At 36.5% G+C, this 12,672-nt stretch overlaps 2 protein-coding genes across 3 annotated transcripts; both read left to right on the forward strand.

The window, feature by feature from the left end:
- Nucleotides 2,003-7,687, forward strand: LOC105165123 (extra-large guanine nucleotide-binding protein 3). Of its 2 annotated transcripts, none has more exons than XM_011084016.2 (9): nucleotides 2,003-2,298; nucleotides 2,759-4,034; nucleotides 4,127-4,264; nucleotides 4,785-4,889; nucleotides 4,985-5,164; nucleotides 5,544-5,718; nucleotides 6,148-6,395; nucleotides 6,495-6,667; nucleotides 6,866-7,687. In XM_011084016.2, the coding sequence occupies exons 2-9, from the start codon at nucleotides 3,066-3,068 to the stop codon at nucleotides 7,461-7,463; spliced, it is 2,586 nt and encodes an 861-aa protein (XP_011082318.1). In that variant the 5' UTR covers nucleotides 2,003-2,298; nucleotides 2,759-3,065; the 3' UTR covers nucleotides 7,464-7,687. The 2 variants fall into 2 exon arrangements, with proteins under 2 accessions (XP_011082318.1, XP_020550418.1); XM_020694759.1 differs by lacking the exon at nucleotides 2,003-2,298 and adding an exon at nucleotides 2,472-2,645.
- On the forward strand, nucleotides 8,609-10,747 carry LOC105165124 (2-(3-amino-3-carboxypropyl)histidine synthase subunit 1). Its single transcript, XM_011084017.2, has 2 exons — nucleotides 8,609-10,125; nucleotides 10,319-10,747. The coding sequence occupies exon 1, from the start codon at nucleotides 8,686-8,688 to the stop codon at nucleotides 10,042-10,044; it is 1,359 nt and encodes a 452-aa protein (XP_011082319.1). The 5' UTR covers nucleotides 8,609-8,685; the 3' UTR covers nucleotides 10,045-10,125; nucleotides 10,319-10,747.

Consider the following 12,672-nt stretch of genomic DNA (forward strand, 5'->3'; position numbering starts at 1 on the left):
CAAGAAATAAAGTAAGGTGCGGGGGGGGGGGGGTGAGTTAATAATTGAAGTGGCAGCATGAAGGTGGTGTTGATTTGTCAGGCTATCCATGTCCTCAATTGACATTAATGATGTGGTCCTCCACGCCATGTTTTTTTATTTTTATTTACTTTTTCTCTATTCTCTTTGCAAGACAAAATAGTGTTGTGAAAATTTCTAACAAAAAACTATCTATTTTGAACAAAGTTGGAATGTCTATTAGAATACAAAAAAATTTCTCTTGATTAACTTATTACAGATCTGACAATTTTTTTCAATTAAACTACTCTTATAACAATGAACATATAACTCTTCACGTGCATTAATACGTGAAATTGTATGAAGATAATTTGATCATAAAAATATTATTTAATCCGCAATAAATTAGTAATAAATTAATTGAGAATAAATATTAATTTTTAATATATATTTTTTTTATTAATATCAGTAAATTAAATAAATTTTGACTAAAAAAATAAATTTAAAAAATAGAAAATATAAATTTTGTTAGGGATTAGGTAGTTTATTTTTGTTTGACCTATGAACTTTATATTGGTTTGACTAATGATGATGGTAAGAATGAATTTCAGCATTTGACGATTCACATCTCCAAAGCGCGCGTGGAGATATTCATTTATGAATTTCTTATTTTTTTTCTTAGTAAAGCATTGGGCGCATCTTTGTGTGTTTTAACATGATTTCACTAAAATGCTCCTTCCAATTTACATCAAAGTAATTGCCTACTTTACATTATTTTATAGTAAAATTTATTAATTAAATAATTATCACTTGATATTTTGTGTGCAATCATTAAATTGTCTTTATTTTTTGTAATCGTTTCAAATCTTTTTGAAATTTTAATTCCTCCTTTGGGTATATGTTAATTATTATGGTCACTAACATATAAGTTAGAAACTTAATAGTTTTAAAAAATACATTGATTTTGATTAATAAACTATTTTTTAATCAGGTATATAAATATGATTTTTTTATCTATATTTTGCGCAAATTTCGACTGAGCGCCTTTCATATAATTTCTTTTATTTGAATATCCATTAGTGTTCAACATTATTATTAAGAAATAATTGCTTCATGGAACTGAAAATAAATTGCTCGAGTATTTTATTACAAAAACAATGATTAATTATACTTAGGCTCCATCAAAAACTGTGAAATTATATTTTTTCTTTAATTTTTTTAAAATTATACTTACATCCTTCGAAAAAATTTCATTTACACCTAACTTCCTTCTGTTAAGATTTTGACAAAAAATTCTAATATTAACAAATAATATTATATAAAATTTTAATTTTGTCCCTTATTTAGTTTTTTTTATGCATACATACTTATAAAGAGATAAGCGTATTATATATATATATATATGAAGTGAGATTAATATTATTATATTTTTTTTATAAGTACAAAATTTTTATATAAAATATCAAATGAGGCGTAAAATTAAAATTTTATGTAATTTTTTTGGACATCAGTATTTTTTGTGCAAATTTTAAGAAAGAGGGACGAGTGTATACAGTGAATTTTTAGAGAGGGTTTAAGTGTAATTTTAATTTTTTTTAAAAAAATAATTTTATATTTTTAAGGGATATAAAAGTGTAATTTAACCCAAAAAAAATGAATGAAAATTATTTATTTTTGCATTTGCACTTTTAATGAGTGTTGCTTCACAGAGTAAATTATGAGATGTTGTTTATAGTATATGTACTGTTATTTATGTGCAAAATATAATAAAATAGATAATAATTTTCATTTGATTATTTATTTTTTACCATAAAAATACACACATGAATATTTATTTTTACATTATCTAAATACAGAATTCAGATATTTGCCAGATAGTTTCAGACAAACCCAACCCGCAACTAGAGCGAGTGCTTACACGCTCCACCCAAAGACACCTCTCTCCATCCCCATCATCATCACAGTCTAAACTGGTGCACTCACATGGACCCCCCTCTCTCTCTCTCTCTCCTCCCCGTATTCAGCAAATCATCTCTCAGTCAATCTCCGGCTCCCTGTAGCTGTATCATGTATATACAACAAATGACTTTCATGTGATACGTTTATGTGTTTGTGCTTTCTCCACATCCAAAGGGATTGATTCTTTGAGAGAAAAAAAGGGGTAGATTCTTTGAAACAATGGAGTTTTTACCCTTTTGATTTTTCAGAGCTTTAAAGCCTAAATAAAGCAGCTTTTACAGCAGTGTTTCTCCCTAACCCAACCCTTGATTCGTTCACATTCCTACCTTTTTCTTTACACAGGTATTAAATGCATATGTGAAAAGCTTTTTGTTTTCAACCTTTGCCCTGTTCTTTTTATGCATAAAGCTCTTTGCTTTCCGTAAAGTTTGTTTTTTTTCACTCTTTTCTCGGCATTTCTATCCATCTTAATAAGAATTGAAAGATTGATTGTGTATGTAATTTTTTATTCACTTATGGGGTCATGTAATGGAGTTGGTTTGAAAGTTGAAAGTTGGTTTGGCATGGGGTTGGGATTTGGTATTTTGTCGGAAGTATGACTTTGGATTTTCCGACTTCCAAAATCTTGAAGCTTACTTTTCTAAGTTATACGCTTTGAATGTTCATTAATTTTTGGTTTATATATGCCTGTAAGTTGTTTGATTATTTGTCTTCAAGTGGAATGCAGCAATATCGGACTGTTGATTTTCTTGGGTCTTAATCTTTGCTCAGTGTGTGTAATAAAATTCTTCCATATTTGAAGGCTTTTGGCGGAACGGGCTATGGCGCAGGTGATGTGTTCTTGGATCTTTGGTGGAGAACTGCTGTCGGGTTATGCTTTTCCTTGATTAGACACTGACATTGAAAAGAACTTTACCAGGCTCACTTCATCAGTTGACTCTCGTTTATTTTCTTTTGTTTTTTCAAAGTTGTGTAACACCCGAGTTGTTCAGCTGCTCTGTAGTTTATTGTTTGTTTGGTTCTTGTGAAAGTTATTGTATCGTACTTTTGGAACTGTTGAACTGGGCCCTGCTGATCGTAGCGGAATAGATAGATTGGTGTGAGGGAAGATGGATAAAAATGGGGCAGAGGATTGGAAGGAGATGGTGAGGAAGATGCTACCTCCGGGGGCTCCAATTCCGGACGAGGATGACATGGATTATTCAATAGCAATGGAGTATAAGGGCCCTGCAGTTTCGTACGAGCTTCCCAGATTAGAACCCCTTGATATGAATGCAGATGCAATTCCAATTGCTGAGCCTGTTTCAGAATCTAGGAGATCAGTGGCTCGTGAAACAACACCTGTGATTGAACCAATTCCCTTGCCAGTGTCTCGTATTGCAAGCATTACCAGTCCGCCTCATCAAAGTCCGAGGATGTCCGGAAGTTCAGAGTCTGTGGTGTCTGTTCTGCAAAACGCTGATTTTTCTTCGCCTTCCCCTTCAGCTTCTCCTGCTTCAATGCACAGTCAGCACAATAATGCTCCCAGGGGTCATGCTAATGAAGGAAGGAGAGCCACAGTGGTCACCTTCAATACTGTTGATAGATCCGAGAGGAAGGTGGTAGATGCAGAGAAACAAGTATTTCCTGAATTTGTTGGTGTGACCAAAGAAAAGAAGAAAAGGAAGAAAACCAGAGTCTGTTATAGGTGTGGAAAAGGGAAGTGGGAAACCAAGGAGTCTTGCCTGGTTTGTGATGCAAAATATTGTAGCAATTGTGTGCTCAGAGCTATGGGTTCCATGCCAGAAGGGCGTAAATGTGTTACTTGCATAGGTGAACCCATTGATGAGTCAAAGCGTTTCAAATTGGGTAAACATTCGAGGGTGTTGTCACGTTTATTGTGTCCTTTGGAAGTCAAACATATAATGAAAGCAGAAAAAGAATGTTCTGCTAATCAGCTTCGGCCGGAGCAGCTGATTGTGAATGGATATCCTTTAAAACCAGAAGAAATGGCTGAACTTCTCGGATGCCCTCTACCTCCTAGGAAGCTGAAGCCAGGTCGATATTGGTATGACAAGGAATCAGGTCTTTGGGGAAAGGTATCAAATTTATTACATGTAAATGACTTAAAATTTTCAAGGTTTCTCTGGGAAGTAAAGTTGCTTATACAGTTTGCATGCCGATTTAATAGGAAGGAGAAAAGCCTGATAGAATTATTAGTTCAAACTTAAGTTTCACTGGGAAACTTAGTCCTCATGCAAGCAATGGAAATACTGAGGTATACATCAATGGTCGGGAAATCACAAAACTTGAGCTGAGAGTACTGAAGGTTTGTTCTTCTTTTATGACTGAACATCAGATGCTGTGGGTACATCAAACTTGGTGTGTGTATATTTGTGCATGCGTAGTATTACGGAGAAAACCTGGAACTATAGGAAGTTCATAATGAATTGCCATGTGCTAGCTCTTTTCTTTTGCATTCTTTGTTGTTAGTGGAACACATGTTCATTACTACCTGCCTAATGATGAAGTTGCTTTCTAATATGACATAGTAATTGCTGAATAAGTCTCGGCAACAGAGATATGAAGCAATCCACTTAGATATGCATAGATTTCCGATTAAATTTCCTTAATTCATTTTCATGCAAGAGGTTATAACTCAGGTCTTGGCCACCTCATCTAGTTCTACTGCAGCCCTTATTTAGGGAAGTTTCTTTCTAGAGCTTCACACTTAGTGTCTGAACCAATTAAGAGAATTTGATATTCTGCCAGTTCATGCTTATTAGCCTGACCGGGGTTTCTTTTTTGTGAAATTAGTCCTTATATGTTACTTGGTATGTGTAATCCAGCTTGCAAATGTGCAATGTCCTCGTGACACTCATTTTTGGGTTTATGATGATGGTCGTTACGAGGAGGAAGGCCAAAATAATATCCGAGGCAATATATGGGAAAAGGTATTTTTGGTGAATCTTTATTTATTATACATCATTAAGAAACTAGCACATGTTCGGGGAATATTTGACCAATTCTTTGAATCTAATTTTGCTAGGCATCGACCCGATTCGTCTGCTCCTTGTTCTCTTTGCCTGTACCCCAAGGTCAGCCTCTTGGACATAAGGATGAACCTAGCAACTATACTACTCTACCTAATTATCTAGAGCAGAAAAAGACCCAGAAGCTTCTTCTACTTGGCCTTCCAGGCTCTGGCACCAGCACTATCTTTAAGCAGGTAATCCTGATCGTCACAAGATGACAAGAGATGTTATATCTGGAGTATTTTGAAGTAAATATCATTCAAACTTTTAAGATTAAGCATATTCCTCATTTGAAGGAAATTAAAGAGCTACGTTCTGGTCAAAGGAATTCTTGAGTTTCAGGGAAATTGCTTTCTATTTGCACAAGTATTACTTACCAAAACTTACCGAATTGTACTTGGTTATATCAGCGGATAGCTTGGAAATCAATTAGCTACGAGTCTTGTGTGGTTAATTGGTCATCATGGAGTGAATTTATTTAAGACCTTGTATTTAATAGAAAAGGGGGAATCTTCATTGCAGAAGGCTCCACGCCTGATGAGCTTCTTTCTCTTGTATTTTCTCACTAAACAGGCCAAATTTTTGTATGGAAACAAGTTCACCCCTGAAGAGTTGCAGGACATCAAGCTTATGATCCAAAGCAACATGTACAAATATCTAAGCATTCTGCTCGATGGTCGGGAACGTTTTGAGGAGGCTGTATTAGGGAACAAAAGGCAAAATTCAGACGAACAAGCCTCTGAATCAGGTAACAACTACATAACTTTGCTTATATATTTGTTCCTTTTACTTCTATGTTCCGCTTTGATCTGAAATTTTATCAAGGCAAATCTGTACACTGAACTCAAAGATGCTATTTTATGTCTTGCATTAAAGTTTCTTTTCTTTTCTCTCTATTAAGCCACGACCCACGAGTTATCAGACCATTTACTCTATTTATCATTCTTGAACTCATCGAAGGGTAAAGATTGAAGTACTCTTCACTAGAGTAGTAACACGAGAGGCAGGTGTTCTGGGACGACATGGTTGTGCTGTTATTGGATTATAACACGAACATAACAAATTTGAAAATTTATTTGCATAAAGTAATGGTGAATTCTGGTCAGAAAATCATTTATGGGCACTTTAACTTCATTAGATAAATTCTTAATCCAGTGTGACCGTGAGTTTCCTGCAGGGGTAGGTGGTAACTCCAGTGAACATAATCAATGCATATATGCTCTCAATCCAAGGTTGAAGCATTTCTCTGACTGGCTCCTAGATATCATTGCCACTGGAGATTTGGACGCATTCTTTCCTGCTGCAACGCGAGAGTATGCTCCACTCGTTGAAGAAGTGTGGAGAGATCCTGCTATACAGGAGACGTACAGGAGAAAGAATGAACTTTACTTTCTACCAGACGTAGCCGAGTATTTCTTAAGCAGGGTAGCGTTCTTTGACTTGTTGTGCTTTCAGGGATTTGCTTGCATGCTTTAGCTGCAGTATGTCCCTAGACGTCTGCTCAAACCATTTTTTGCCCCACAGGCTGTTGAGATATCAAGCAATGAATATGAACCGACAGATCGTGATATACTGTATGCCGAGGGGGTGACTCAGGGGAATGGCTTGGCCTTTATGGAGTTCTCCCTGGATGATCGTAGTCCAATGTCAGAAACGTACACAGAAAATCTGGAAGCTGTGCCCTCACCTTTGACCAAGTAAGAATTTTTATCTAGTATTTTCTTTTTCTGGGTTGAGGACGGTACAACCAAATCAGTCTCCGAGTCTGGAGTTGCATTAGTGACTACAAAATAAGCACTTGTAACTTAAAATCTTCATTTTGTCATTTGGGAAAATTACTTAAACCAAAAATCAGCGCCATTCATTTTATCTTCACTTAATGTTCCATCCTTCAGGTACCAACTTATCAGAGTAAACGCCAAGGGGATGAATGAAGGATGCAAGTGGGTGGAAATGTTCGAGGATGTCCGTGCAGTCATCTTCTGTGTTGCCCTGAGCGACTACGATCAGGTATGGGTTTCTCCAGACACCGCCAGCAGTGGCATGCGTCTCCAGAACAAGATGATTCAAAGTAAAGAGTTCTTGGAGTCGATGATCAGGCATCCATGTTTCAAAGAAACCCCTTTTGTGTTGATTCTAAACAAGTACGACCTCTTCGAGGAGAAGATAAACCGTGCCCCTCTCGGCACATGTGAATGGTTCACGGATTTTAGGCCCTTGCGTACTCATCACAACAACCAGTCCCTAGCTAACCAAGCTTACTTCTACATAGCCATGAAGTTCAAGGATCTTTATGCCTCCCTCACCGGACGAAAGCTCTTTGTTTGGCAAGCAAGGGCAAGGGATCGGCCGACGGTGGATGAGGCATTCAAGTATATAAGGGAAGTGGTGAGATGGGAGGATGAGAGGGACGACAACTATTATGGTGGTGCAGAAGACTCTTTTTACAGCACAACAGATGTGAGCTCCTCACCATTTGTCCCACAAGAGTAGATTGTGGTTCTTGGCACAGATTGTGTGCTCCTCACCAGTTTTGTGCCTATAGTGACATTTATGATTCTTGAGAAATGCATTGGGGATTGTATATAGAACGAGACGCATTAATAATTTTTATGGACTAGAGTTTTTCCGTCATCGGAGCTCGACATTGAACGTCGTCTGTTGGATTTTTGCAGGTTCTATAAGGCTCGTATCAGGTCAAACTTGAGTTTTGAGTTTGTTCTCGTGTCGTTTGGTGGTTTTCTTCAATAATTATTTTTTGAAGCTACATCCAAATTAGTTGCATTTTGATAAAAAGTTCTATTTTGTAACTTCTAATCCCAGTATAATTATTTTGATTTAATCGCTCATTATGTCTCATTAAACAATTTTTAGTTTCTGCATTAAGTGTAAAAAACTTATCTTAATTAACTATAATCGAATTTGGAATTTAACTTATAAGAAGGAAATTATTAGAGTTTTTTTTTTTCTTTATAAACACAACAATCATCGGAGCTTGCGAGAGATTAAGAAAGGGTCCCAAAATTCTCTTTATGAGCTCATCAAATTAAAAGTGTTCAAGATGAGAAAGATTTGTTCATTGAAGATGTACTCCACATTGTAGCATTTTAGAGGAGGAAAAAACACCAAATATCTGATCTAAAAATGCGCAAATAAGACAACAATTTAGTGAACCTTTTATAGGGTTGAGTCGCACCCAATCCAAGGCTACCCATATCCCAGAATCACCAATATGGAACACCTAAAATATTAAGATCACGACATGTGGATAAGTATAGATATTTGATTTCATAAATACTCCATAATCATATTGGGCAGAGCTACATCATTTACTTAAAGAATCTCTTAATCTTGCACTCGACTAACTTAACGTGATATCAGTTGTTTTAGTTGGACACCTCCAAGAAAACCTAATGTTTGCTCATTTTTTTAAATTTTAAACAATTGAATTAGACTACTACAGAAAATGTTGTGATCTCACTCCCCCAAGTAACAATTAAACCAACAATTAAATTGCATGACATTGAAAAGAGATATATTTAATTTATATGATTTCCTTTTTCTCTTTTTTTAATGTTATATTATTTGAACTCCATAAATGAGCTTAGGGCCTTCCGGCCCAAGCCCAGTTAAGTTAAGCCCAAGGTTCGAACTTTAGTGCTCGAGTCTCACTACAACCACGCACGCACAGTTAACAGTTGTTGGACCGGCGACAATGGCAGAAACAACGACAGACAGAACTCCCTCCGACCTCCTCGTAGAACAGCAGCGACCTCCGCCCAAAGCTCGGCCGAAGCGTTTCGTGAAGAACCAAATACCGGACTCCATCCTTAACGACGCTGCGCTGAACTCCGCCATCTCCCTCCTCCCCGCTAACTACAACTTCGAGATCCACAAGATTATATGGCGGGCGCGCTCAACGAACGCAACGCGCGTCGCTCTCCAGTTCCCCGAAGGCCTTCTGATGTACTCCCTTGTCATCTCTGATATCCTCAAAACCTTCGCCGGCGTCACTCACTGCTTTATCCTCGGCGATGTCACCTACGGCGCTTGCTGCGTCGATGACCTCTCGGCACGTGCGCTCGACGCCCACCTCCTCGTGCACTTCGGCCACAGCTGCCTTGTGCCAATCGACTCCACAACTATCCCCGTGCTCTACATCTTCGTTGAAATCGCCATCAACACGCGGAAGCTTCTCGACGAGTTGAATTACAATTTTAGCCCTGATAAAACCAATAGTTTCATCATGGCTGGGACGATCCAGTTTTCCAATGCAATCCGAGCGGTGAAGCCCGAGCTCGAGAATTTGGGGTTTAGGGTTTTAATTCCCCAATCGAAGCCGTTGTCCGCAGGGGAAGTTCTGGGGTGCACTGCACCGAGTGTAAAATTACAAGTTTGTGCTGGAAAGGATGACGTGATTATATTTGTGGCGGATGGAAGATTCCATCTGGAGGCCTTTATGATAGCAAACCCTGAGATTAGGGCGTTTAGATATGATCCTTATTTGGGGAAGTTGTTCTTGGAGGAGTATGACCATGAGGGGATGAAAGGAGATAGGAGAAGGGCTATAGAGAGGGCGATTGGGGCGAAGAGTTGGGGGATTGTTCTAGGAACATTAGGAAGACAAGGAAATCCAATGGTATTGGAGAGACTGGAAGGGAAAATGAGGGATAGAGGATTGGACTACATGGTCGTTTTGATATCCGAATTGTCACCTAAGAAGATTGAGCTGTTTGGGGATGCGGTGGATGCTTGGGTTCAGATTGCTTGTCCTAGGTTGTCGATTGATTGGGGGGATGCGTTTAAGAAGCCATTGCTAACCTCTTTCGAAGCGGAGATTGCCCTTGGGGATTTGGCTGGGTGGTGGGAGAGGAAGTTAAGGTCTAATGGAAGTTCAGAGTGTACGAGGAGCGGAGACTGTTGTAGAAATGAGAATGTGCAAGAACGGGTGGATTATCCGATGGATTACTATGCACAAGATGGAGGGGAATGGAACTCTTGTTACTTAAAGAAGTCAGCTCGTGTTCGTGGAAAAAACAATCAGGTTTGCAGTAACAGTTCTGGAAAAACTTAAAATGTCCATAAGAGCTGTGGTTAGATCACTGATACAGCTAGAGCTGGATGTAGTGAGAATTACTCTCAATTTTGATTCTGGGTGAGTGTCATTTATACTTATTTGAGATTGAACCGGTAGTTTTATCCATATTGTATCTGTTTGGGTAAAAATTTTGCTGTGTTTCCCACTTCAAATCCTTGTCCATTTATTGCATTATTGTCCTTAAGATAATACTATGAGTGATCACTTTATGGATTTAAACTTTAGAGCTGATAGCGGCTTAATGCTTTAGAACTGTATGCTGAACAACACCAACATCTTCTGATCCGAGTTGTGGTCTGGAACGAGAGTAGACGAACATGGTTCATGATGTAATCATATTATGTGCATCTGGGAAATGAATGGAACCGCCTTGTCTTTTTCTCCTCGGACCACTGTTGTTGAAGACAAAATGCACATGTATGAGGTTTGTGGGGGCTTTTAGTATTGAGTGGGGATTGTTGAAGGTTTGTCCATCTCATATTTCATTTGCGGATGATGAGATACTGCTGCAAATATCTTGTGCAAGATTACCAACCACCTTCCTAATGTGTTGTGTGTTCTTTGCCTGTTATACGGCTTCCAGCAGGAGTTGGTAATATTCTTCAAACATTTGTACAAGTAAGCTTCTGACTCAATCTTTAGATTAGAGTTTGTACATAACATAGTTTATTTGAATTAATATGTGACTGAAAAAATGATTCTCAACTCTTACTATGGTTTTAGTATATATTGTATTTGTAATTTGTACCTCTTCCTTAGGTTGTCATGAAGCAGACATAAAGAAGCAAAGGAGAGACACTTGTGTCTCATCATCTGTTTCTTCCTTAAATATAATCTGAAATTATGCCAATTTTTTCTTTTATTTTTCCTCAAAATGTTATTAAACGTCCTTTTATACCCCCACACATATATTTAAATTATCGTACATTTTTTATGTATCATGTGCTTGTATCTTAAAACACTACATAAAGTAAAACTAGGCCCCATGACCTATAGTCTATTTACACAAAACTCTCTGTATTTTGAAAAATTAATATACATCTATTAGAAACATCAACATTATTTACAGAAATTATCCATGTTTTTTTAATATTACATGTGCACTCCTAAAAAATGTCAATAACATTATACAATGTATTTTTACTTTTTTGTTGCAATGGTGATTTTTATAATAACATAGAAAAATACGTTTGTATTTGATGGTCGAATGACAACCTTAATTTCATTTGAGGACTATATTGAAAATCTGATGCACCCACACCAGCTACACAAGGTATTGAATGCCCTGGGGTTCCAATCAACTTTTCACTCCCATTATCTGGTTTTCTCTCTACTTTGGTGTGGGAATATCTCATCATCCATCCTAAAACCCCTCTACTTTTTTACTTCCTTCATCCATCTCTTTATATTTTCTGTAGATTAACTGTGATTTATCATCATTGAAATCACACTTTCACTTTTTGATGACTATAAAATTTAATTAGACTTCATTTATTTTTATTGATTATTTCATAAAATTGTGCTGAAAATTCAAACAAGGTCTTTTTTAAAGTAATTTTAGCTGATATACGTTTTGATTATCCAAGGTATAAGCATACAAAACACACTATCGTTGGAACAATATCGAGAAGGCTGCTTTTCAATACTTAAGTTAGTAGGTAGTAAGAGAAATGATAAAAAAAATTGTCAGAATATTGAAGTACTAAAAGTTGTACTTAATACATGGAGGGCATCTACCAACCATTTGATTTACGTGAATTATAGACGTCAAAATGAACCCATGATTATGATACATATTAAAATTTTTTTGGGTATACAAAATCAGGTTGTAAAAATTTTAAATTAATAAAATAAATACAAAACATGATTGAAGATCGTAACTGTTTTATGGGAAGGTTTTTAAGATATATCCTCACCACATAAATATTTGTCTTTACTCTTAACGTTGATAATTGTTATTTTTTGGTGAATTCTGGACACTGCTACTACTCCCTAGTGGTATGATTAGAAAACTTTTTATACGTATTTTAGGTTTCATTTTTTATTTTATATTATTGTGGGAAATATGTTGTGAGGGGGATTGAGTGGTAAGAGAACCAATAAGCATCATGTAATTGATATTTGAGGTTTTAAAATACTGACATGTGTACGCATTTCCACACCCAAACAACCACTAAGGAATCAGTGGATTCCAATGGCCCCAATCACTTTCATCGTCCTTTTCCTATCCTAATTCTTGTAATCAAAGCCTTTTTTTTTTTTTTTTTAAATTTTTATTTTTTCTTAAATTCATCCGTGCCTCGATGGAATGTTTGGGATACTCCCACGAGTTTATTAATATTAGTAAAATCAAAATTATATGAAAATGTTTGAAGAATCAAATAGAAATTACGACTACTATTTCTTGATTATCAGTCTTCAATTTAAATTTAAAATTAGAACTATCGCAATTGATGAAATCCTAACTCGAATTGAATCGAGTTAAGGAGACTCAAAGCAAGTCACTTACCATTTGGTTCAATCATATCAACCTAAGAGAGTGTGTATATATATATATATATATATATATATATTATTGAAGGCGGGTTTTTGGTTTGGAATTTG

This window comes from Sesamum indicum, linkage group LG6 (genome assembly GCF_000512975.1).
Source record: "Sesamum indicum cultivar Zhongzhi No. 13 linkage group LG6, S_indicum_v1.0, whole genome shotgun sequence".
In the NCBI taxonomy this organism is placed as follows: domain Eukaryota; kingdom Viridiplantae; phylum Streptophyta; class Magnoliopsida; order Lamiales; family Pedaliaceae; genus Sesamum; species Sesamum indicum.

Coding starts and splice junctions, on each gene's coding strand:
- LOC105165124 (XM_011084017.2), top strand. CDS start 8,686: ATGGCAGAAACAACGACAGACAGAACTCCCTCCGACCTCCTCGTAGAA.
- LOC105165123 (XM_011084016.2), top strand. CDS start 3,066: ATGGATAAAAATGGGGCAGAGGATTGGAAGGAGATGGTGAGGAAGATG. Junction 4,265..4,784: donor TTGAGCTGAGAGTACTGAAG/GTTTGTTCTTCT, acceptor TGTGTAATCCAG/CTTGCAAATGTGCAATGTCC. Junction 6,668..6,865: donor GTGCCCTCACCTTTGACCAA/GTAAGAATTTTT, acceptor TCCATCCTTCAG/GTACCAACTTATCAGAGTAA.